The sequence below is a fragment of the Aethalodelphis obliquidens genome, unplaced genomic scaffold (genome assembly GCF_003676395.1).
Source record: "Aethalodelphis obliquidens isolate GAN/ISIS:26980383/991018 unplaced genomic scaffold, ASM367639v1 scaffold10, whole genome shotgun sequence".
NCBI classification, from domain to species: Eukaryota; Metazoa; Chordata; class Mammalia; order Artiodactyla; family Delphinidae; genus Aethalodelphis; species Aethalodelphis obliquidens.
In genome coordinates this window covers 6,729,042-6,753,354 of record NW_020837954.1, presented here as the reverse complement: position 1 = coordinate 6,753,354, position 24,313 = coordinate 6,729,042, and the positions used below count along the sequence as shown (strand labels likewise).

The 24,313-nt window shown below is 37.6% G+C and overlaps 1 protein-coding gene across 1 annotated transcript in view; it reads left to right on the top strand.

Annotated features, from left to right (window-relative positions):
- The first annotated feature begins 15,595 nt into the window (after window positions 1-15,595).
- The window catches only part of PRKD1 (protein kinase D1), a 334,650-nt gene continuing 325,932 nt past the window's right edge, over window positions 15,596-24,313 (top strand). The window contains exon 1 of the mRNA XM_027110974.1: window positions 15,596-16,031. Coding sequence (XP_026966775.1) covers window positions 15,777-16,031 — 255 coding nt within the window. The 5' untranslated portion in view covers window positions 15,596-15,776. The remainder of the gene's footprint in view (window positions 16,032-24,313) is intronic.

Sequence of the window (24,313 nt, the reverse complement as noted above, 5' to 3'; positions counted from 1 at the left end):
GAGGTAGGAATTTAGATTATTGATTTGAGATTTTCCTCTTCCCTAATGTATACCTTTCGTGCTATAAATTTCTCTCCCAGCATTGCTTTAGCTGCATCCCACAAATTGTTAGATGTTGTATTTTTTTCATTTAGATCAATATATTTCTTGATCTCCCTTAAGACTTCCTCTTCAGCCCACTGTTTACTTAGAAGTGTGTTGTTTAGTTTCCAAGTGTTGTGAATTTTTCCTGTCATTGTTCTGGAATTGATTTCTAGTTTGATTCCATTGTATCAGAGAACACATTCTGTATGATTTCACTTCTTTTAAGTTTGTTGAGATTTGTTTATGGCCCAGGATATGGTGTATCTTGATAAATGCCCTATGAGTGTTTTAAAAGAATGTGTATTCTGCTCTTGTTGAGAAGAGTGTGTTATAACTGTGAATTCAATGTTGTTGGTTGACGGTGTTGTTTATTTCTTTTACATACTTGCTGATTTTCTGCCTAGTTGTTCTATCATTTGTTAAGAGTGGGATATTGACATCTCCAACTACCTTAGTGTGAATTTGTCTATTTCTCTTTTTACTTTTATCAGTCCCTCCATCCCACTCATTTTGCAGTTCTGATGTTTAGGGTCTCTACATTTAGGATTGCTATGTCTTTTCGGTGGATTGACCTTATTATCATTATGTAATGTCCCTCTCTGTCCCTGGGAAATTTTTTCACTCTGAAGTCTACATTATCTGATATCAATATAGTCACTCATGCTTTCTTTTCATTAATGTTTGGATAGGATATCTTTTCCATCCTTTTACTTTAAATTTTTCTATAGTGTTATATTTGAAGTCATTTTTGTAGAAAGCCTATACTGAGTCATGATTTTTAATGCACCCTGCCAATCTCTGCCTTTTGATTAGTATATTTTAGATGATCTATATTTAAGGTAATTATTGATGTATTAGAGTTTACATTTGCTGTTTTATTTCTTATTTTCTGTTTATTCCTTCTGTTTTTCTTTTCTGTTTTTATTCCTGCCTTCCTGTGTGTTACCTAAACTTTTAAAAAATTATTTTATTTTGATTTATCGGTAGTGTGTTTGAGTGTATATATTTGTATATTTTTTAATGATTGCATTAGGTTTTACTTTATACATACATAACATACTACAATATACTGCTATCAACATTTTATTCATTTGAGTGAAGTGTAGTAACCTTATCTCCTTTTAACTCCCCTTACCTTCCACCATTTATAATATAATCGCCTTAACAATTTCCTCTATATAGACTGAGAACAACATTATATAATTTTATAATGTTTCTTTGAATTACAAATCTTATTTTAAAACCTCAAGAGGAGGAGAAAAGTCTATTGAATTTATCTGTGTATTTATTTTTCCCTTGCTCTTTCTTCCTTGTTTATGTTCCAGGTTTTCTTCTTTTTTATTTCCTTTCAATTGCAACAATTTCCCTTAACCATTCATTTAGGGTAGGTCTGCTGGCAAAAAATTCTCTTTAGTTTCCCTTCATCTGAGAATGTCTTTATTTCCCCTTTTTTCCTAAAGGATATTTTCATTGGACATAGGACTCTGGGTTGACAGATCTTTTCCTTCAGTACTTAAACAATATTGTGCCTTTTTCTTCTAGCTTCCATGGCTTCTGATGAGAACCCACTGCCATTTGAATTGTTTTTCTTCTAGAGGTGAGTTGTTATTTTTCTCTGACTGCTTTCAGGATCTTTTCTTTGTCTTTAGTTTTCAGATGTTTGATTATGATGTATCTTGGTATGGAATTCATTGGGTTTATCCTGTTAGGGAATTACTCAGCTTCTTGAATTTGTAGGTTTATATCTTTTGCCAAATTTAGAAAATGTTCAACCATTATCTCTTTGAATACTTTTTAAGATCCACCCTCTTTCTTCTCTCCTTGTGTGACTCCAATGGTATAAATGTTGGAGCTTCATCTCTTTCCATGGATAGCTTAGGCTCTGTTTATTTATTTATTTGTTTCAGTTTATTTTTTCTCTGGTTTAGACTGGGTGATTTCTATTGTTCTATCTTCAAGTTCACCAGTTCTTTCCCCTGACCTTTTCATTCTGTTAAGCTCATTCAGTGAGATTTTACTGGATATTCAGTTATTGTTTCTTTCAGTTGTAAAATTGTCATTTGGCTTTTCTTTATTTCTCCTCATCCTCCTCCTTCCTTTTAGTTGTTCTTTTTCTGTTAAAGCTTTCTATTTTTGAGTCTTTCTATTTTTTATTTTGTTTCAAGCATGTTTGTAATTGTTCATTGAAACATTTTTATAATGTCTCATTTAAAAATCATTGTCAGATAACTCCAACACCTTTGACATCTTGGTGGTGTTGTCTGTTGATTTTCTTTTCTCATTCAAGTTAGAATTTCCTGATTCTTGTTATGAGAGTGATTTTCAGTTGTATCCTGGACATGTTGGATATTGTATTAGTATACACTGGATCTTATTTAAATCTTCTATTTTAGCACGTCTCCTCTGACACTGTGTGAGAAGAGGGAGGGGCAAGGTAATTACTGTCAGGTGGAGGTGGAAGTCCAATTCCCTGGTCTGTCTCCATTGTCACTAAAGTGAGGAGGCTTAGCTCATTGCTGGGTGGGTGTGGAATTCCAGACTCTCCACTAGGCTTCTGCTAGCACCACTCTAGCGATAGGGGAAGGGATGCCTCGTTACCATTCAGAGGGTGTGGAAGTCTAGACTCACCATGTGCTCTCTACTGATAGGAGATTCAGATCCTAGAAGGATTGAAAGTCCAAGCTCCGCACTTGGCTTTCTCTGATATTATCCCAGGGGTAGAATGATGGGGTATTTTATGTGTGCTGGGTGTGGTGCTTGTTCCTGGGGGTTGATGAGGGTTGAAGTCTAGGCTTCTTGCTCAGCCTTTGATGATGGGTGTGGATCACAGTTTTTCCCATGGCGTTAGGCTGGAATAAGGTAGTTATTATCTCAAAGTTTTCTGTCTTACTGGGCTTCCCCTTTCCTGGTCCTTTGGCTACAGAAAGCAGGCTTTCCTTAGGGCTTTTTTGTTTATATCTGTTGGTATTTCCAGGCTGTTGGCCTCTCTAGCACCCAGTCCAGACATATAAGGCAAAAATAAAACACAGTGAACTTAATTTTGTGTTATTTCTTAGGTCTCAAAATCCCTAGTTGGCCTGTCTTCTTCTCCCTACTTTTCAGAGTCCCCCTTTGTTTCATTAATACAGCGTGCAGGGTTTTTAGTCGTAACAGGAAAACTACGGAATAAGTGTATCTGCTTTATGTTATCCAGACCTGGAAGTCCTGTTTGTAAATGCTCTTCTGAATTTCTATTTTTGTATATATTTTACACCAATCATATAACATTAATATAATTATACGTATGTTAAATTACAAGTAAGTATACAAACACATACATAGAAGGTACATGCTCAACTTTTACTCAACTTTTACTAATGGGGTACACAGTCAAATTCAGATTGCAGACCACTGGTGCAATGAAAGCACTGTTGACTCATTTCTTGCCTGGCTCGTCTACTAACTTATGCTATTTGGAGTATTCCTTTTTTCACCTCTAAAATGAAGCAATTGGATAAGATGGTCTGTAATACCACTTCTACCTCTAAAATTCTACAAATAAGACCAGCCAGTATCCCTTTTTAAAGATATAAAATACCACATGAAAATTGTTTCCCTTATTTATATTTTATTTAAAGCACTTTTTAAATCCTGAATAATATTCATTCCCTCAAGTGTAAATTTTTATACAATTTGTAATTATAGTAACAGTCAAGATTGATGTCAAAAACAGCAAAATTGATTTGATTAAAAAGAGCCTATTATTCTGTTCCGTAGCTTCTCTTTTTGTTTTGTTGATGTTTTGTTCTCTTTTTGCTTTTGTTTCCTTTGCTTTAGGAGGCAGATCCAAAAAAATATTGCTGTGATTTATGTCAAAGACTCTTCTGCCTGTGTTTTTCTCTAGGAGTTTTATAGTATCCAGGCTTATCACTACCTTTAGTGATAAGTGATGGTCTTTAATCCATTTTGAGTTCATTTTTGTATATGGTATTAGAGAAGGTTCTAATTTCATTCTTTTACATATAGCTGTCCAGTTTTCCCAGCACCACTTATTAAAGAGACTGTCTTTTCTCCTTTGTATATTCTTGCCTCCTTTATCATAGATTAATTGACCATAAGTTCATGGGTTTATTTCTGGGCTTTCTATCTTGTTCCATTGATCTATGTGTCTGTTTTTGTGCCAAAACAGTACTACACTGTTTTGATGGCTGTAGCTTTGTAGTATACTCTGAAGACGGGGAGCATGATTCCTCCAGCTTCTGATATTTGCAAATGATAAATAGCTCTTACAACTCAACATCAAAAAAACCAAACAACCCAATTAAAAATGGGCAGAAGAACTGAGCAGACATTTTTCCAAAGAGGAAATGCAGATGGCCAACAGGCACATAAAAAGGTGCTCAACATCACTAATCATCAGGGAAATGCAAATCAAAAACATAATAAGATATCACCTCACACTGGTCAGAAAGGCTGTCATCGAAAAGAACACAAATAACAAATGTTGGCAAGGATCTGAAAAGGGAACCCTCGTACACTATTGCTGGGAATGTAAATTGGTGCAACCACTGTGGAAAACAGTATGGAAGTTTCTCAAAAACTAAAAATAGAACTACCATATGACCCAGTAATTCCATTCCTGGGTATATATCCAAAAAACCAAAAACACTAATTCAAAAAGATACATGCACCTCAGTGTTCCTAGCAGCATTATTTATAATTGCCAAAGTGTGGAAGCAGCATAAGCATTCATCAACAGATGAATGGATAAAGAAGATGTGGTATATATATACTACTCAACCATAAAAAGAATGAAATTCTGCCATTTGCAGCAACATGGATGGACTTGGAGGAAGACAACTACTGTATGATATCTCTTATATGTGGAATCTAAAAAATACAACAAACTAGTGAATAAAAAAAAAAAAGACGCAGACTCACAGATACAGAGAAAAAAACTGGTAGTTACCAGTGGGGAGAGGCAATATGGAGATAGAGGGAAAAAGGGCTATTATGGGATCATGTGAAATCATGTGTGTGAAACCTTTGAAAATTGTAAAGTGCTATAGAATTTAAAGAGTCTTACGTTCAATTAAAAAAAAAGAAAAAAGAAAATAAAAAGAATCTATTATCCTAGTTTTCTGTGAATTGTTAAGTTCAGGGTTATATTATCTTATTAAGCAATTTCATACTTTTCCTTGACATTTTTCAGTAATATGCTCCCCTCCCACACTTTTCTGATGAAACTAAATAAGGTCAAACATCAGAAAGAGAGGCTATTGTACTCTATGTCTAGTGGTCCAAGAAAATAGACCTTTGTCTTTTGGCTCTGTATGTATACTGAAATATATTCATTCTACCCTAACATATTATACGTGACTGTGTTAGTTTGCTAGGGCTAGCATAACAAAATACCGTAGCCTGGATGGCTTAAGCAATAGGAATTTATTTTCTCACAGTTCTGGAGGCAGATGACTCTTCCCTTGCTGCCTCTTCACATCGTTGTACCTCTGGGCATGAATGCTCCACAGTCTTTCTATGTGTCTTAATCTCTTCCTCCAGTCAGACTGGAGTAGAGGCCACCCTAAAGGCTTCATTTTTAACTTAAAGGCCCTATGTCTAAATACAACCGCATCCTGAGGTCCTTGGGGTTTGGGCTTCAACATAGGGATTTTAGTGGGGACACAATTTAGCCAATAACAACTACATTCACCACTCTGCCGTTAAAAAGTAAATTCTTTAAGATTTTGAGATTATGCTAATGACCATAGTTTCAGTTTTGCTAATACAGTACAATGGAATGTATGTGTATGTGTGTGTATGTGACATATTTGTTCAAAAGAAGCTACCTTCCCTCAGGTTATCTCAAGGCTGTGGGCTGTCAAAGTGTTCCACAAATATGCAGTTTAACAGTTACTAAGAATATAGGTCAGTTAGAGATACTGTACTGACATAATTTGGGGACAAGCCAAGCAAATTTTATAGGCCCAATAGAATAAAGTTGCTTAATGATTTTTTTAAACTAAAAACTAGATGATTTCATCAATTGTATCATTAACCAATAATCTGTGTCTTTGTAATCTTGAAAACGGGATTGGTTTGTTAAAATAGAAGTTTTTTAAAACATAGTTTTACTAGGTTTTAAAAATCAATTTTAAACATCCTTTATTCCATCTACTTTTGAACCATGTGCTTATAATTTTTAAAGTATTATACTTCAGCATTAAGAAAATTAGATTGGCACTTATATTTCTAGCCAATTAACAAAAAGTATGGTTGGAAAGTAGCGAAGCAAATACTTTACAATTTCACTTGTCAATGATATTTCATGAAGTTAATTAATTTCTGTCATAATAAGATACAGTAAAAAAAAATATATTCTATCACTTACTTTCTAAATATAGCATACATCACTGTTTTGATTTCTGACAGCAGAACTGATATTCTCCTGAGGTGTCAAATTTGATTTGATTATTCAATTTAAAAACCTACAAAGTGTCTTGCTGATTTTAAAAAAATGGTTTTTCAGATTTTATGTCACTTAATGTATTTCACCGTTACGAATTCTTTGAAATTTTGTGCATTTTTAAATGATTCTATTTTAATTAAAAGCTTCTAGATATTATCCTTGTTAGCAGAGCCAGTTCCTCCCAGAATTTATTAGTCTTATTTATGTTTTTTTCATGCAGTTGCATTTCTAAATCTATATTTCAATTTATGAATATCTTTATTGCCCAAGCAATAGTGCTGTTATTCACATTTTTTTAAAGTGTCCTAGCAAAAACAAAAATAAAGTAAATGTCACAAAAGCGAGACACAAACCTTATTCTAGCATACTCTGCAGCCATTCCAAATGATGTTTCTGAAGAACATTTAATGACTTCAGAAAAATACTTTGGTATATTAAGTTTAAAATCAGATTTAACAAACAATATTTTATTTATATTACTCCATACACACACTCACATAGGAGAAATAGAAGATTAACATTAACTCTGAGTTAGGAGCTGATAGATTTTTTTTTTTTTAGATTTTTGTTTTTTCCAGATTTTCTAAATTAACACATATTACTTTTATAATCAGCAAGAGAACAATGTATGTTATTCCAAAATAGAAGCACAGCTGAAGTAATTGATTTGGGGGAAAGCTAGGCCATTAGATTATTGCAATCCATCTTTTTAAGGCGTTTTAGACTCAAGTCATTGACTCCTTCAATAAACAATTATTGAACTATTACCAAGTATCAGCGTCTATTCTACATCAGGTTTAACAGTTGATTCTGGAGACACTTGAGGAGGGCTATGTTGAGATGATTACAAAATGGTTCCCACAGGTATACGATGCAAGTAAAATCCATATAATGTGATAGATACTATAGCAATAGCCCTAAGAAAGTGCTATAAGCATATCAGGCCAGGGGAGCTATGTCAGACTACATCACAAGAATTGAATTTATCTGAACCTTATTAACTGAGTCCCTCAAAGAAATGTCTGTCTGATTTAGAGTTGGTTTCTGTGACTTGAACTTTTGAGCAGGGTGGATATAAATGACTATTATCTTGAAAAAAAATATTTGCAAATTTTTAATCTAACCGTAGTTGAACAGTTTTATTCAAAAAAGCACATTAATAAACATTTGCTATATTTGGGTGCTAAGCGACAGAAGGTGAGTTAAAACAAGAGTCTTGCCCTCAGGAAGCTCCGGTTCTAAATCAAGTGTTTTTCTATGTCTTGTGTAATATGGACACTTGTGATAATTTCATTTAAAATTTTTGTTTAAAATCAGACAATAAGAATTAGAAAATACATTGTTTTCCTTCTTTTGTATTGACTGTGAGGAGGGTTAGAGCTAAATGTTTCAACGGAAATCGTGGACATTAGTTGAGATATTTGCACTACTTTGTTTTAATAAAAAAGTTTCTAATCATTAAAATGGCTTCATTGTTTTTTGAAAAGATGCAGGTGATATATCATAAATTAAAACCATGTAAATCCATTTATCATTTAATTATGAAGTATTTAAAATTTTATGTAAAAGCAAAGAAAATATTGGTAAAGGAAATAAAGGTTAAAATGAATCTTCCTCATAGGTGACTTAAATTGTTGTATTTCTCCAAAGCAAGTGAAATGTATTTCAATAATTAAATTTTTTTAAAGTTCAACTTGCAAGGTTAGATGTAGATGGATATGTACTGAAATAAAATAAAGAGAATACAAAGATGTGCTGGGAAGTGATAGGACTGCTGTGGCATGGACAAACTAAACAAGCATTCAAATCTAATTATCTACACTTGTCGACTTCAGCATTCAACCACAGCAGCAAAGTGTAAAGGTTAAGGCACTCTAGAATGTTCTTCCTTTATCTAAAAGAGTAAGTACATAATTCTTTTCTTGAATATATTCTGAAATAAGTCTGAAAAATAATGATTTTTTCAGTTTATGAGGACTCCAATTTTCCTAGACAGTCTGGATGACAAACTTATTGAACAAAACAAAATATATGTATAAAAAGTATGTATAATATCATATAAATATAAAGGATTTATATATTTAAAATAAACACAAAATTAATATTTAATTCAAGAAGTAAATATTCTACTTTGAGCTGTATGAGGTAGAGATTTTTACTTCGAATGTATGTGAGATCAAATGTGTAAATTCAGTTTAAAAATAGTAAAGTATGGGTAAGAAGGTTTACTGTGGTTGCAATAATATGATTTTTTAGGATGGTATGTTTGAGGATAAGAATTGATAAAGAAAATGCAGCATGATAATTAGATAAAATATGGCTTTAATTCCATATAAATGACCTCATTTTAACTATGCAGACTTTCATCCTAGTGGAATATGAATTTTTATAATAAATGAATTTTAGAAATAATGCCATTTAAAATTTTTCTAAGCCAAGAAAAGCAAATTATTTTTTTCTTAAACTATTAAAACTATTTTTCCTGGTTATGTCACGAAGAAATAAATGTGCCAAATTCTTTCCCTTAAAAAGTTCATTTTCCAAATCAAGCATCAGAAACCACACACGAGAAATTTCAGCTCAAAAAATATTTTTTTCCAGGAAGGAACCCAAAAAGCAACTTTGGATTAACTGTACCTTCTTTATTCTTTCTTATTAGTTTTTCAAGATTTAGCCAGTGTTTTATAAAACGTACTGAATAATAGTATGTAAAGTATCACAAAATAACCTGTACTAAAGAGAATAAATCAGGTTATGGAATATTATCAACTGATGGGATGTATTTGATATTCACAGTTGGAAAATATTTGGCTATGAAAACATGTAAGATCCAACAAGAATGGAGGAAAAGTTTGTATCCCTGGAACCAATGTGCCTCAAAATAGGATTAGAAGAATTGAATCTTTATTTTAAAAAAAATATATATGTGCTGCTGTTAATAGTTTCTGAATTTGAATGTTGGATTGACTTAATAAAAGCTGTTGTGCACAATTAGAGTTGGCAACTCTAAGCAATAGCCTTCTGAGTATACTATAGTACAAGGAAAAAGTGTTTCAGTCTGTTTTCTACAGGGGACCTGAGCAAATTTTATAATACCTTGGAGTCAGCAGATTTTAGTTCTTATTAGAACAGCAGAGTCAGAGTTATTACTGTCCAGGAAGGAATGATGTTTACGGAATCAAGTCTAAAGAAAGAACATAGTATAAAATAGAAATGTAAATGTAGGTATTTTGCATGTGTGCAAAAAGTAAAACCTTCAACATTTTGGACAAAAAATTTTAAAGTTCACTTCACTCATGACTTTAAGCATTAGAGAAATGTAAGTTAAAAAGTACTTTAAAAATTTTAAGCTAAACACTGGAAGCTGGATCTATTTTTTCTAACCCATTGATGAATATGAAAGCAAATAAAAATGTCCTCCAATAGCTGAGACAATTGACATTTTAGAAAAATATAGGTCTCGAAATCAGTACATGTACTCAGCTCCCAGATTGATTAAAGTTCTTAAAAAGCAAAATAATAGAGTAATAATGGAAAGTAAAAACTACAGATGAATATTTTTCTGATCTCAGATTAGAGAATGCCTTTCTAAGCAATATAAACAAAGGCAGAAAAAGACATTTATAAAGCAGCTTGAAAGATATAACCCCATAAAAAATTAAAAGATGAATGACAAAAAGCATTTGCCTTTATATATAACAAAGGAATGACATTCCTTATATATGACAATCTCTTATTCATTAATAAGCAGAGAGCAAATATTCCAATATAAAATATATGAGGAACTTAGAATGTAATATTCAAAAAAAGAAGACATACAAGTGATCAATGAGCACATTAAAACGTTTAACCTTGTGTAAGTAAAAATTAAATTGAAAAATTTAATTATTGCCTATAAGTTAATTTCTGGGTGGGGCGGAGAATGTTTAAAAACTTGGCGCTCTCACATATAGCTAGTGCATGTTATTTTTAGCTTAAAATAACCTTTATTTTTATTTACTCTTGCTCATATAGTTTATGTCTATCTTCGTTCATTCTCTGCAGATCTGTACTCATCCAAAGCTTCAAGTGTAGTCACACTGGTGTCTGAGTTTATTGCTCACCCAGATCATCTGTAATTTTATAGTTAAATGCTTCTTCGAGGGCCTCCTGTCCTTTTGAGAGTCTCTGACTCTAGGATCATATTTGTTTTTTCTTTGAATTTTTGAAATTTGCTTTCTGAAAGAGTAAATCAGTTTTTCTTCTTGGTGAAAATTAATTTCAGTTCTTTTCTGTTTTATTTTCCATGAAAGTATCGGCAAGACAAGGCAACATTTTGTCACATTCTCAGGTTTTAGCAGAACAGTATTTTGGCAGATGACTGTATAGTTGATATCTCCATTAGGATATTATTTTTCTGTTGTGCCAGTTTTGTGTCATTAACTTTATTTAACCTGGTCTTACAGACTATCATTTATGAACACTCTTAAGGAAACAAACAATATAAAATGGTTATCATCTACGTTAATCATCTATCATCCATCCATCTATCCATCCATCATCTCATCCATCCATTATCCTCATGCTCACAACTTTCAGTGATTAATTGTATAAAAAGGAGGCCATTCTGGGACCATACTTTCAAAATTTCCAGTTTCCACATTGGTATATAATTCCTCTGCTCTTCAGTTTTTTAGGCTGTAAAATGGTTGTACTAGGTGTAGATAGGATCCTTTCAGCCATAGAATTGCACATGTTTTCTACTCATTTTTCTTTCTCCACCGTCTGTTTCATCTGGACAAAGCATATAGTGCTTCCAGACTGTCTTCCATTCAAATTGGGTCATTCTCAATCCTCTTTCTGATTACTGATTGTGAACTACTAGACACTAAATATGCATCTGTTTTTGCCATTCATGCTCTTCTTCAAAGTGTCTGCTTTTAATTATCTAAGCAATTTTCTTTACCTTCAAATTTTAACTTAAATTCTTTTACATTTGTTGTATAGTACTCCATTTCCCAGAGTGTGTTCTGTGGAACACTAGCCATGTGAAATGTTAGGGTATGCCGTGTGATAGAAACAACAGCAGCAGCAGCAACAACAACAACAGCAACAAATGATAGGGGTTCTGAGATCAAAAATGTCTAGAAAGTAGTGGGTTAAATGACATAAAACTTTTGTAGGACTTCCAAGTGCCTTCAAGTGGCTAGTTTATATCGAGAATTTAAATGCTAAGTTAATATATAAGCTATAAAGAAAAATAAAATGTATGCACTTATATCTAAAACTATTTCAACATCCAGCCCTCTTTTGAAGGCCATCCTAAAGGATTAACATTCAGCTTTGGAAATTGTAAGTACCTCCACATACTTCTGTACACTCAAATCAGTTTACAAGGAGTCTTGATTAGGGTAGTGAACCTACTTTCCAAGATGGTATTCCTTGACACTGCCAGAAGTCCATTATTCCAGTAATGTTAGCCAAGAGTAAGAAAAAACCAAAATTCATGAATATAATTTATACAAACAGCTATTCACTCTCTACATCCTTTTTTTTCCTTTCCAAAGTTCAAACACCCAGAAGGGATTAAAACCACTGAATTCTTTCAAATCCTTCAAGTTTTCTATGTATAGTTTCAAAGTCACCAGAGACGCACGTCAGGTTTCTTTTAGGTATTATCTGTTGTTCATTCTCTTTTTACTCAGCAAAAATAGGGAGCAGTTGGCAAACTGTCAGATCTCAGGTGCCTACTATTCAAATTGCAATAACCAACTCCATAGCATTTTCTGCTTGTTATGGGGGAGCTCCAGTGGTTCTGAGATTTTTTTTTCTTCTTCTTGTTTCCCTTTATCCACTCCCTTGCATTCAGTAATTTACCAGCCTCTTAAAAGTGATTCTAATTCTCCAGAATTAAAATTCTTTAGAAGTCTCTCTCCCTCCCCTGCTTTCTTCTCAATTATTTCCAACATCCTACAAGAATCTTTTATACTATTGAGAAATCAGAGTATAAGCAGCAGTTATTGTCCCACAGCTTACTTTCTTCCTATACAGGACATCTAAGTTCCTGTCTCATATAACTGATGACTGCCTTAAGCCCTTCCTCTGTAGCGATCCCATCTAATCTCAGTTTGAAACATCTTTGCATTACTTATTTCCAAATGTATTTCTGACCCTCCTCTCTTTCCTGAACTCTGGGCTCAAATATTCAACTATAGCTGTTATTTCTAAGTTGAATGTCTAGAGGCATCTCAAACTCAACATGGTCAAAGCAGAAATCTTATTTCTCCCCAAACTTGCTTCCTCCTTGTCTTCTCGGTCTCAGGCATCAGCACTACCATTTGGCTAATTGCTCAGAAATTTAGGAGCCTTTCACAACTCTCCTGTTCTCTCACTCCCCATAAACCTCTGATTCATCAACAAGACCTTCAGTTCTGCCTCCAAATTAGATCCTGCATCTTTACATTTTTTAGTATCTCTACTACGACCAGAGTCATCCAAACCATAAATGTCTCTAGACTGAACAACAGCTAATATCCTACCTGGTGTCTCTGCTTTGACTCTTTTCTCTTACACACAGAGGCAGAGAGTGATTTTTAAGAAATGCTAATTAAATCATATCACTCCCCACTTTAAAATCTTCAAGTGATTGGACAGTGCACTGAGAATAGAATGAAAGGGTCTTTCAAGACTCTTTGTGATCTGGCTTCTACCAGCTCTCCGACCTCATCTCAGGCACTTGCCCCTCTGTTCCTGTGCCTTGAAAATGCCAAGTACATTCCTATGTTAGTTCTTTGCACTAGCTGTTTCCTATGCCTAGAGTGTAATTCCCCCAGATCTTCTTAAGGCTGGCCCTTTTCTTTCATCCATGTTTTGGCTCAAATATAAAGTCAGTGAAAACTTCTCTCATCTTTAGTTCAAAACTTCTCTCATCTTTAGTTCAAAGTTGTGCTTTTTCCACCATCCCCCTCCACAAGTCACTCATTACTATTGTATTATTGTTATTCACTGCAATTATGATTATCAGAAATAATCTTATTTATTGTTTTCCTTTTTTTCATTTTAATATGATCTGTTATGGTAGGAACCTTGTCTGTCCTCGCAGCTGCACACCTGGTGCCAGTAGTGCCTGGCACAAAGAAGGCCTGAATAGATCATTGCTGTATCTACAGAACACGAATGTCTTCATTTCTCCTGAATCTCAAGCTTTTTGTAAGGCCCTTGTAAACTGACCAGCAAACTTTTTTTTTCTCGTGATAGGAAATTGTGGGAAAATTGACTTATTCCAACTTTAAAAGAAAATGAAATACATTTTCTGACATTAAAAAAAAAAAACCCTCAGAGAATTCCAAAGGGCATTCATTGCATTAAGAATAATTCCACTATTCTCCTAGCTTAGCTGAATCTGGTACATTAAGGAAATTACACTTTACCATGGATGAAGCGAATCACTTTTTAAGTAAGTTAGGACGGAAACTGCCAACACACATGTAGACCTTCTCAGACCATCAAATCCAGGGAGAAAATCAGGTCTCTTCTAGAGCAGTGAATGACACAATGTTTTTGGGGACATTCAAGACTCCATTACTGACCCTGGGAACAAGGCTCAAAGAGAAAATCACCTTGCAATGTCATGTCCTGGGTCAGAAACAGAGGTCAAGACATAAATAAACAAATATTATAAACAAAAAATGCAACTGAGTGCAAAATAAAATATGCATATTCGTTTGCCTCTGTGTGTGTGTGTGTGTGTGTGTGTGTGTGCTTGTGCTGTATAAGGGGAAGGACTAGGGAAGTGCAGAAGTGGGCTACATAATTTACCTGGCCCACTGCAAAATGAAAAAAAAAAAAATATTACGCATTCCAAGATGGTGACAGGCAGCAGATCGAGGCCCTGTGCACCTACCTGCACAGTTACACAGCCTGCGCAGTGTGTGAAGCACGCCCAGGTGGGAGGAGAAGATTAGAGTTCATCTCCAAACACCACACCCCTCATCTCCCCACCCCCGCCAAAACTACAACAACAAAGGCAACAACAAGAAACAGCTATCAAAACTAAAGCAGATGGTGTCCATCACCGCTAGTGATGGCGGTGGCGGCTGAGAGCATCACTCCTAAAAAGCAGACTTTAGAGTGATGGCAAAGGAAAGAAAACGGTTTCTGAGGCTCCCGAAGTAGAAACGTCAGACACAAAGAATAAGGTAAAGGGAAAGAGGCCACATCAGACCTTCCTCCTTTCTTTATGTAGACAATGCCTTCTCTTTCAAAATCCTGATTTCAGTGACTTGTGTTTGGTCTGGTGCCTTGGTAGCTGCGGTGGAGCGTGTGGGATTGGGGATCAGGGTGTGTCAGAGTCAAAAAAGGTAGAGACAGGTTTAAATACATTTCCGTGGATTGGCTTCCTACCCTGTTTGGCAACAAACCCAAGGGCTCCTAAAAGGAGCTGGGATGTACGTGGGTTTCCAAGGTCCCTCTATTTTCATCCTCCCTCGACACTCCGAAGGTAAGACCCACGGAGAACCGCAGGGCTGGGCATTCTTGGGTCCAGCACAGGTCACCTCACTGGTAGAAGTGCGTAGTCCTCGGACATTTGGAAGAGGTGGCGGGGACTGTGGGGACCGTGAAGCTCGCGGTCCAGGGCAGCGGGTTGCAGGAGGTGCGCCCCGTCCCCTCCGTCGGCAGTCGGGAAGCCGGGCCAGCGAAGAGCGGAGTCCGGGAGGGGAGGGTCGGACCACGCCCGCGGAAGCGGCCCCGGGCCCTGCCGCTCCGTCCTGATCCGGCCTCGGGAGGCTTAGGCCCCAGGAACCTCGGGCGGAGGGGGCGGCGACCGGGAACCCTGCGGCCACTGCGGCCGCACGGCCGCGGCTCTTGCGGCTCCGGTGCCTGCCGGGTGGTGGCTCCGCAGTGCCCGCCCCCAGCTCCCCTTCCCCGCCCCTCGCGCCCCCTTCCCCGCCCCCGCCCGGCGCCCTGGCCTCGCTGACCCGCCGCCCCGTCCCTCCGCGCGCGCCGCGGCTGCTGCTCCTCCGCGCGGCGGCGCCTCCCCCGCGCGCCGCCCGCGCTCCCGGCGGCGCAATCCTCCCGCCTCGGCCATTTTCCCTCCACCCCCTCCCCTCCTGATCCTCATCCCCTCGCTCTCCCCCCGCGCGGGGACTTTTCCGGAAAGTTTTTATTTTCCGCCTCGACTCTTGAAGAAAGAAGCTCCCGGCTCGGCGGCAGCAAAACTTTTCAGCTGTCCGGACCCGCGGCCCTCGGCGCGCCCGGCCGAGCGATGAGCGCCCCTCCGGTCCTGCGGCCGCCCAGCCCGCTGCTGCCCGTGGCGGCGGCGGCGGCGGCCGCGCTGGTCCCGGGGTCGGGGCCGGGGCCCGCGCCGTTCCTGGCTCCCGTCGCGGCCCCGGCCGGGGGCATCTCGTTCCATCTGCAGATCGGTCTGAGCCGCGAGCCGGTGCTGCTGCTGCAGGACTTGTCCGGGGACTACAGCCTGGCGCACGTCCGCGAGATGGCTTGCTCCATCGTCGACCAGAAGGTAAGGCGCCGCGCGGCTCCGAGCCCGGCGCCTCCCAGCCGCTCAGGGGGCGCTGCCAGCCCGGCCGCCCCCTCGCCGCGCCAACTTTCCGGCTCCGGGGCCTCGGCCGGGAGCCAGCCTCGCCGGCGCGCTGGAAGGGTCTGGCACCCGCCGCGGTTGGACGCCCGCATCCGAGGCACTGCGCTCCCTGTTGTCCAGTTCTCCCCTTGCCCCATCCTCTTATATTCCCGATATCTCTAGGCTCTGCATCCTCCTCACCCATTCCCATCCCTTTCAGGACATTCCCAGGTATCTTGCTCTTTTCGGGTCGCGCCTCTCCCTTCCCCTTAAGACTTCCCGGCTCTCCCCTCTCTTCCTTCTGCACCCTGGACCAGCACATTCCTGGCGCCGGAATCCTCCTTCCTGCACTAGAGTTCCCCCGGGGACACGCTCAGCACGATTTCAGCACCCCTCCCCTCCCCTTCAGGCCCCTCTCCCAGCTCAGATTGATGCTGAGGAGTTCCTGGAATGATCTGGAGAGGAGGAATTTCTCACCTGTCAAATAAGCTTTGAAGAGAGAATGATTGACTCGGCCAGCTGTGAAAACAACTGACCAGACCACGACTACCCACTTCCTTGTGGTCTTTTATTCCCAACCTTATGTGAACATAGGAGCAAATTTTTCAACGATAAATCTGAAAGTTGCAGTCTTCTTGATTTTGATTCCCAGGGTACTGATAGTAGAGCGTTGAAGCTGGGACACAGATATGTAGATGGTAGGGGTACTGTCCAGGAGCACCCGAGGCTGGCTGTGCCCTTAAGTTTGAGGCTGTGGGACTCTGGACAGCGGCCACCAAAGGCAGGGTTGAAAAAGGGCCATTATTCTGGACCAGGCCACCCGAAGAGGAGACCTAGCCCGCCCACCAATGTTTATAGTGCAATTCTGAATTTCAGGTTGTGTCTGTAGCCATCCAGAGGGATGTTGCATGGAAGGGGGTGATAAGAGTATAAAGGAAAGGGGGCCATGGCGCCAGTCTTCTTACTATAAACAGCAAGTGTTTAGGGGTGGAGACAGAGGTCTCTAAAGGTGCTGAATTTCAACCCCTGGAGGACTGACTAGTACTTACCTTATGAAGATCACTTGAATAATCATGAAAGCTTTCTCTAAACTATTTGGAACAGAATTTGCTAAACCTGCCTGTTGCAAATGGTGGCACTGAGCCCAGGAATATTAGGAAAAGCCCCAGGGAAAAAAATCACTAATCTAAAAGTTGTGAAAGTTCTGGAGGCCAGACTAAGGTAACAGCGAGTGCCAGGAATTTTTGTTTATTGAACGTAGTGACATTTTGTAATGCATGTTACTCTTAAATTTTTGCAACTTCCACAAAAATTAGACAAATTTTGTCTAATTCTGCTACAAGTCATATCATATGACTTATCATCAGTATCATGGAGTGTCTGTTGCAGGTGAAAAGGAGTATTCTCCTAGGCACTGAAAGCCTTCCCTTAATGGCAGTTGTAGTCTGCAACAGTTTTCACTGGGGTGCAATCCAGTTAATTAAAGGACAATACTGAATAAGCATATAAGCAAGGTAAATTAAAATTTCTTTAAAAAGCTAATGTAATTGTATAGAATTTTAATTGAAAGCGAGTGATAGAGTTACAGGTAATATTAAGTTAATATAGACAGACTGTTTTTGACCAACTTTAAAACACACACACGCACATACATATACACACACCTTGATGGAGTTTAGGATGGGGAGAAACATGTATGGTTCAAGAGGTTTACGACTGGAAATTGATTAGAGAGCGAATTCTTATCTCAGTAGCTACCAAGAGGGATGTTATATGGAGGGGGTGATATGCGTGCAGAGGAGAGAGGCAGCAAGCACCTGTGGAACACAGTGGACCTGAGGGTAGTGGCTAGGATATTTAGAGAAAGTAAAACTGTGAAAAGGCCTTGCAACTAAGATGAACTCAGTTTACTAGGAGTCTCTGTAATCGTCCACATAGAGATATCAAACCAAGGACATCTGAAAGATGGATTTGCTGCGTGGAATATGTTTTAGAATGCCAAGAATTTTATGGCAGAAGGAAAATTGGAGTTCATGAGCTAATGGAGTCCTGAGCCAAAGCTCTTGGGGAGAGACCTGGAGAAATACTGGAAAAGGAAAATCATCAGCCCTGGTTACTGAGATATAGGGGGAACTCCTTCCTTCTATATTTACTCTAGTAGTTCTGTCCCGAAGAGTTGGAAACATTTGACTACTTGGGATAGCCAGAATAAAGATCTCACTTACACTTTTTTTTAGGGTTATGGCAAAGGGAGAGTTAGATTTAGAGATGTGGATTTGACAGTTATTTATGTACAGGATACTGTAAGTAAGTATTTACTGGATTGTGGGTCTAAATAGGAAAATTTTCATCTATTTATCTGTCTTCTGTCATCTATCTTGAGATACAATTATGGCCCCAACAAGATTAAGAGGGCTGAGTATCCATCACAGGATAGCAGAGATCACTTTGTTTTGTGACAGTAGAAATGGAGGAGGGGTCAATGTGTAGTTAAGGAAGTAGGAGGAGGTCCTTTGTTCCTCATTTCAGGTTCTCTTGAAGTACTTTTTCAAGATACTAACTCTGAGGAAGGATGACAGGAGAGAAAAAGAGAGAGAGGAAGGGAGAGAGGGAAGGAAATGGATGTTTTAGGAGAGTGCTGGGAGTTTGAAGTCATTTATAATTTACTATGTAGAACGGAGTCATGTTGAACTCACAGCAGAATTCTCCAGATTTTCTGAGCCCTCCACATTCACTGTGTTACAGCGTGTTAAGAGGGTTTTCATATGATATGTTTGAGAGTTTCCTAAATACTAACAGAGATCAGACTAGCTTAAATCTTTGGAAGTATTAGCTGACAGTTCAGTTTATATCAGCAACATCCATGGGACATTTTCTGTGGGATGAGCGCTTGAGGTGTATAGAGCTAAATAAGAGAAGTCCTGTCCCTGAGAAGCAATCTTTAAGTGATTATTGTTATCATTTAGAATTCAGAGTATAGTTTTCTTTTTAGTTATATAGGTTTGAAAAGTGGCAGACATATGATCGTACTCGAGAACTTTTGATGGCAATTGATCAAAAATATTCTTAGTTTAAGATAAATGTACCCCAGATATGTACTGAATTATATAGCTAAAGAATTTAAAAAATTTTTTAAATTATTTTTTAAGTTTAATTTTTATTTTATATTGTAGTATAGTTGATTTCCAATATTGTTAGTTTCATGTATATAGAAAAGTGATTCAGTTATTTTTAAAAATAGTTTAGATGAAAAATCTAGTGTTCCATTTCTGTATATAACAATTTATGAATGTAGAGATAGAACTAATTCCTTCTTTTTTTAAATACTAGCTTAAGGTTTTATTTATATTATGCTTATTTCTTTACTTTGCAAGCATGTAACCTTGAAGGCTGGTTGTATGTAAAGACATGTATCATGTTAGTATACATGATTATTATTTTCTGGAGGGTAGAAAAATAATAATAACAGTAGTTGACTTCACTTTGAAACATTGTTACTTTCTACTATCAAAAGACCTTGAATATATAGACTAAGAAGGAAGTGTTTTCAAATAAGGAACAGTATTCCAAAGGAAGAATTGCTTTAGTTTCATAGTACATCATCTATGTGTCTACACACACATACACACACACACACACGTTTTTAAAACAAGCAGTATTAATTTGGGGATGTGGGATGCAATTAATATGACTATCCATTCATTTTGCCTGTTATCTTATTAGAAAAACGACTCATATTTCCCTTTTTTTTTTTTTTCCCGATACGCGGGCCTCTCACTGTTGTGGCCTTTCCCGTTGCAGAGCACAGGCTCTGGACGCGCAGGCTCAGTGGCCATGGCTCACGGGCCTAGCCGCTCCGCGGCATGTGGGATCTTCCCGGACCGGGGCACGAACCCGTGTCCTCTGCATTGGCAGGCAGACTCTCAACCACTGCGCCACCAGGGAAGCCCCATATTTCCCTTTTGAATTTACTTAAATGGAGTAATAACATCTATAAGACTCCTGGCATAGTTTCACTTTGCATAGTCGTTTATCTGACCAAAGAAACTAAGGAGTGAGATTTTATAGACGATAGCTCACTAAAGGAGTAACAAAGTTTAGTGCCTTGGTTTGAGAGCAACTGTGCTCTGCTTATAGTTGTTTTGCTTTCTTTTTTTTTTTTTTAAGGAAGATGTTGGCGGTAGGAGTTTATTAATTAATTTATTTATTTTTGCTGTGTTGGGTCTTCGTTTCTGTGCGAGGGCTTTCTCTAGTTGTGGCAAGCGGGGGCCACTCTTCATCGCGGTGCGCGGGCCTCTCACTATCGCGGCCTCTCTTGTTGCGGAGCACAGGCTCTAGATGCACAGGCTCAGTAGTTGTGGCTCACGGGCCTAGTTGCTCCGCGGCATGTGGGATCTTCCCAGACAAGGGCTCGAACCCATGTCCCCTGCATTAGCAGGCAGATTCTCAACCACTGAGCCACCAGGGAAGCTCCTTGTTTTGCTTTCTTAATTGTAAATTGTTTTTCTAACACTTGTAGTGTCACTTTAATTTTTATTGTTAATTTTAGCTATTCTACTTCTACACAGATTGAGGAAACTGGAAGTAAATAGCTGCTTGATGAGGCCAGCATATGTGGACTAACAATCCTTTTAAGCTAATAGGTGTTTGGGTCTTAGGTATATTATTTTATTTATATTTTATATTTTTCACCATTATATGTTTATTGATTTCTGATTTAATGATGAAGTATAGAATGTGTCAGTTCCTTAAGCGATTCTTAAAGTAATATAATGCTTTAATACTGTATATCTAAAATTTTGTTTTCAAGATTAGTTAATAATAGGATTATATTTTGATATACAAGTAATGCCTATATAATATATATCTAATATATACATACATCTGTAGTGTATTATCTGTGTTTTGAAGCATAATTTCGAAAGCCTAATTATTCATAGCCTCCAGATGCTGAAGTATTGTTTTATATTTTGCATTGTAGGCTGCAAAACGTGGGGCCTTGTTATATATCTCATAATCCAAAAGAGAAACTCTGCTTTATGATTTTTCTATCAATACACAGAACTAAAAACCTTTTCTTATCGGTGTATACTGTTTAACAGTTTTCCCAAGGAAATACCATTTGAGTAAGCCTTCCAGACTTAGGGCTGGGAAGAATTGGACAAATATGTGAATTCCTTTAGACCTTTAGATTCAGGATTAAGATAAATTTGAAGGAATTTTCTGCAGCAACTATAGTGTGTGTGTATGTGAGAGTGGAGGTTGAAAGTAGGGAGTGGAGCTGGAAAACTATTAATGAAGTCTGAAAATTTGTCCCATACTTCATGACTGCATTGCTCTGTATCACCGGACCCCTGTCATAACTATTAAGGGAGATTTAAAACTTTATTTTGCCAATTATTATTACGCTTTTTTTTTGACAAGATGATTGTATGTAGGTCTTCACTATTTTTGCATAAATGGCTTTTTTTTAAACATCTTTATTGGAGTATAATTGCTTTACAATGTTGTGTTGGTTTCTGCTGTATAACAAAGTCAATCGGCTATATGTAGACATATATCCCTTTATCCCCTCCCTCTTGCACCTCCTTACCACCTTCCCCATAAATGACTTTTAATGACCTTACTAGTCAATACAAACAAATTTATAATCCTATGAATGTATGGTTGTCACTTATCTAAGATTACTTTGAAGAATAAAGATAATATGTGTAAAGGATTAAATATACTGCCTGGTAGATAGGTGAATAATAAATAGGAATATTGATGTGTGAGGCTTTATGAATTAGCATATTGTTTTGTTAACAAAGAAATGTATATTCTATTATCTCATTCTTATCTCAATATAAAATTAAAATTGTATTAAAAAGCAATATAGCTGTATGGTCAAGGTAACTCTTTTTTTCTGCCCTGTATAATAGAGCAAATCTTAGGAGTAGCTGCATTTTGATATTGCCTCTGAAATTCAACCTCAGAATTCCTCAAGGAGTAATTTGATTATTGCTAAATGAAAAACACATATGTTGATGAACTAAAGCATCTTTTTATTGCATTTTATTATTTTTGACAAGAAGTTGATTTAATTGCTTTTCAGTTTCAAGTGGCATTCCAATGATATTTCAGTTGATAAAAAAAAAAAGGGACATAAAATAGGTAATTGTGCAACATTTGGCAACATAATGGTTCTCAAACATGGTCCTCAGGACTGCAATCAAAAGTTCCTTTGTAGATTGACCCTTGATGTGAGGAGGAAGGCACTTGGAAATGACTTACGGAGATCACATTTTGCTGCGGTGCTAGCATATAGAGCTTATTTGTTAAACTGTTGCATCTGATGAACATCTAATATAACGTGGTTGGTTGTGCACACGCAGAAGTGTTATATTGGGATGAGAGGCGATTTTACTGGGAAACGATTGAGACAACAGTTTGGCTAAGCCAATCACAAGTCTTTTTCCAGATCTTTTCACTAACTACCACTTACCACTCATGGGAGTCCATGCTCCTTTAAGACAACAACAATCAGTAATTATTCATCCATCTTTTAAAGAAGAAAAATGGAATGCATAATTACATGAAACCTGTGTGTGTGTGTCTGTGTGTTGTGTGGTGTGTGTGTGTTTATATTAGATTGGAATCATTGAATAAGCTCTCAAGCTGTAGTGAGAAACTAGTAGTATAATCAAGATAGCAAAGCCTGGACTCAGATTGGATTAGAAGTGAATAAAATGCAGTTCCATTGGAGTTGATCATAACATGAGAATTCTTTGTTTTATTTTTATATTTGTTTGTGTTGTTTCTGTGTGTTGAGGATAGCTAATGCTTTTGACCTCTGACCGCTGATAGTCACCTTGGTTCATCTGAAAGCTCTAAACCCAAATGTGAAAATAGAGGTTGAAAATATATGGTGTTTTTAACGATAGTGCTCATCTTTTAATTTCCCCAGTATTATTCTAGAGAGGTTTTGAAAATGAGATTTCAGTTTCTTAAATCTTTCCTTGGTGTTGGAATATGTTAGAACAACAAGAAAAATAATGCATCAATTTTTCTCTTTCTTCTGATAGCGTTTAGATACAGAGAAAATGGTTATTTTGCTCACAGATATTAAAAATTCTTTTCATATTTTCTACAAGAATATGTGAAATTTCTCCCAGGAATTCCTCTGATACTGTCAAACAAATATTTTTGTACCATTAAAAATCGATAATGACAGCACTGCTTGACGTTGCTTGGCAGCAGAGAAACCCACATTATGCTGTTTCTTATTCTGTCTTTCTAGTCTCACAGAAAATAGATAATTAAATAAATAAAGCCTTTAATTACATGGCCACTGTGGCCATTATGGAATATCATACAATTTATATAGTTATAAAGGTGAGAGTTGGGATAAAAATCTCACATATTGAGACACAATTATGCTGGTCCAAATTTATAATTTCCTATATAGAAGTTTCTTCCAAAGTTGCAAAAAGGTTTATTTGGCTAAAGCTAGACAGTTGATACAGCAGCTAAGCAGTGTTGGCAAATATGAAGATTAGATTTTTAAATATGCAATCATGCACAAATTTTGTCCAACTTATTTTACTGAAAAGAAAAAAAGTTATGTACCCTTTACTGCTTCACTGGATTTTATTCTGACTAGGCCACTAATTGATGAGGAATTTGTTGAATTTAGTCACAATTTCAAAAATTTCTGAATGCCTCTCTCCCTGTCCACAGCCACTTTTTTTTCACATATATGTTATGAAATGAATGAAAAGTATGAATGTGATAATGAAAATATGAGCCACAAGCAGCTGTGGCTTTCACCATTGTTAAAAGCAGAAAAGAGTTGAGGGGAATAGTGGGGACAAGAGGGGTGGCAGTTAAGCTTTGATGATGGCTTTGAATCCATGGTGGCTGAGTAGACTTGAGTAGGCTACCGTGGGCGAGGCCGGTGGGATTTTGAGACTAGTGGCACCTTCGGGCAGTGAAGGAGAATAACAGCAAAGCTCTGACCTCTTATGGATTGAATTAGCAGGAATGGTCCCACCAAGTAAAGCCTGCATAGCAATCGGGAGAGGTATGGAAGTGGCTTTTTACAAACAGAGTTGGTCCTCTTGGGAGGTTTTCAGAGTGCCACAGGCGAGAGATTCAAAGAGCAACCCCACAAGGATTTGACTGTGAGAGTTTCAGGAGGAGCTTGTCCTGGGAGCCTTGGACCCTGCTCTACAAGGTTCTCGGGC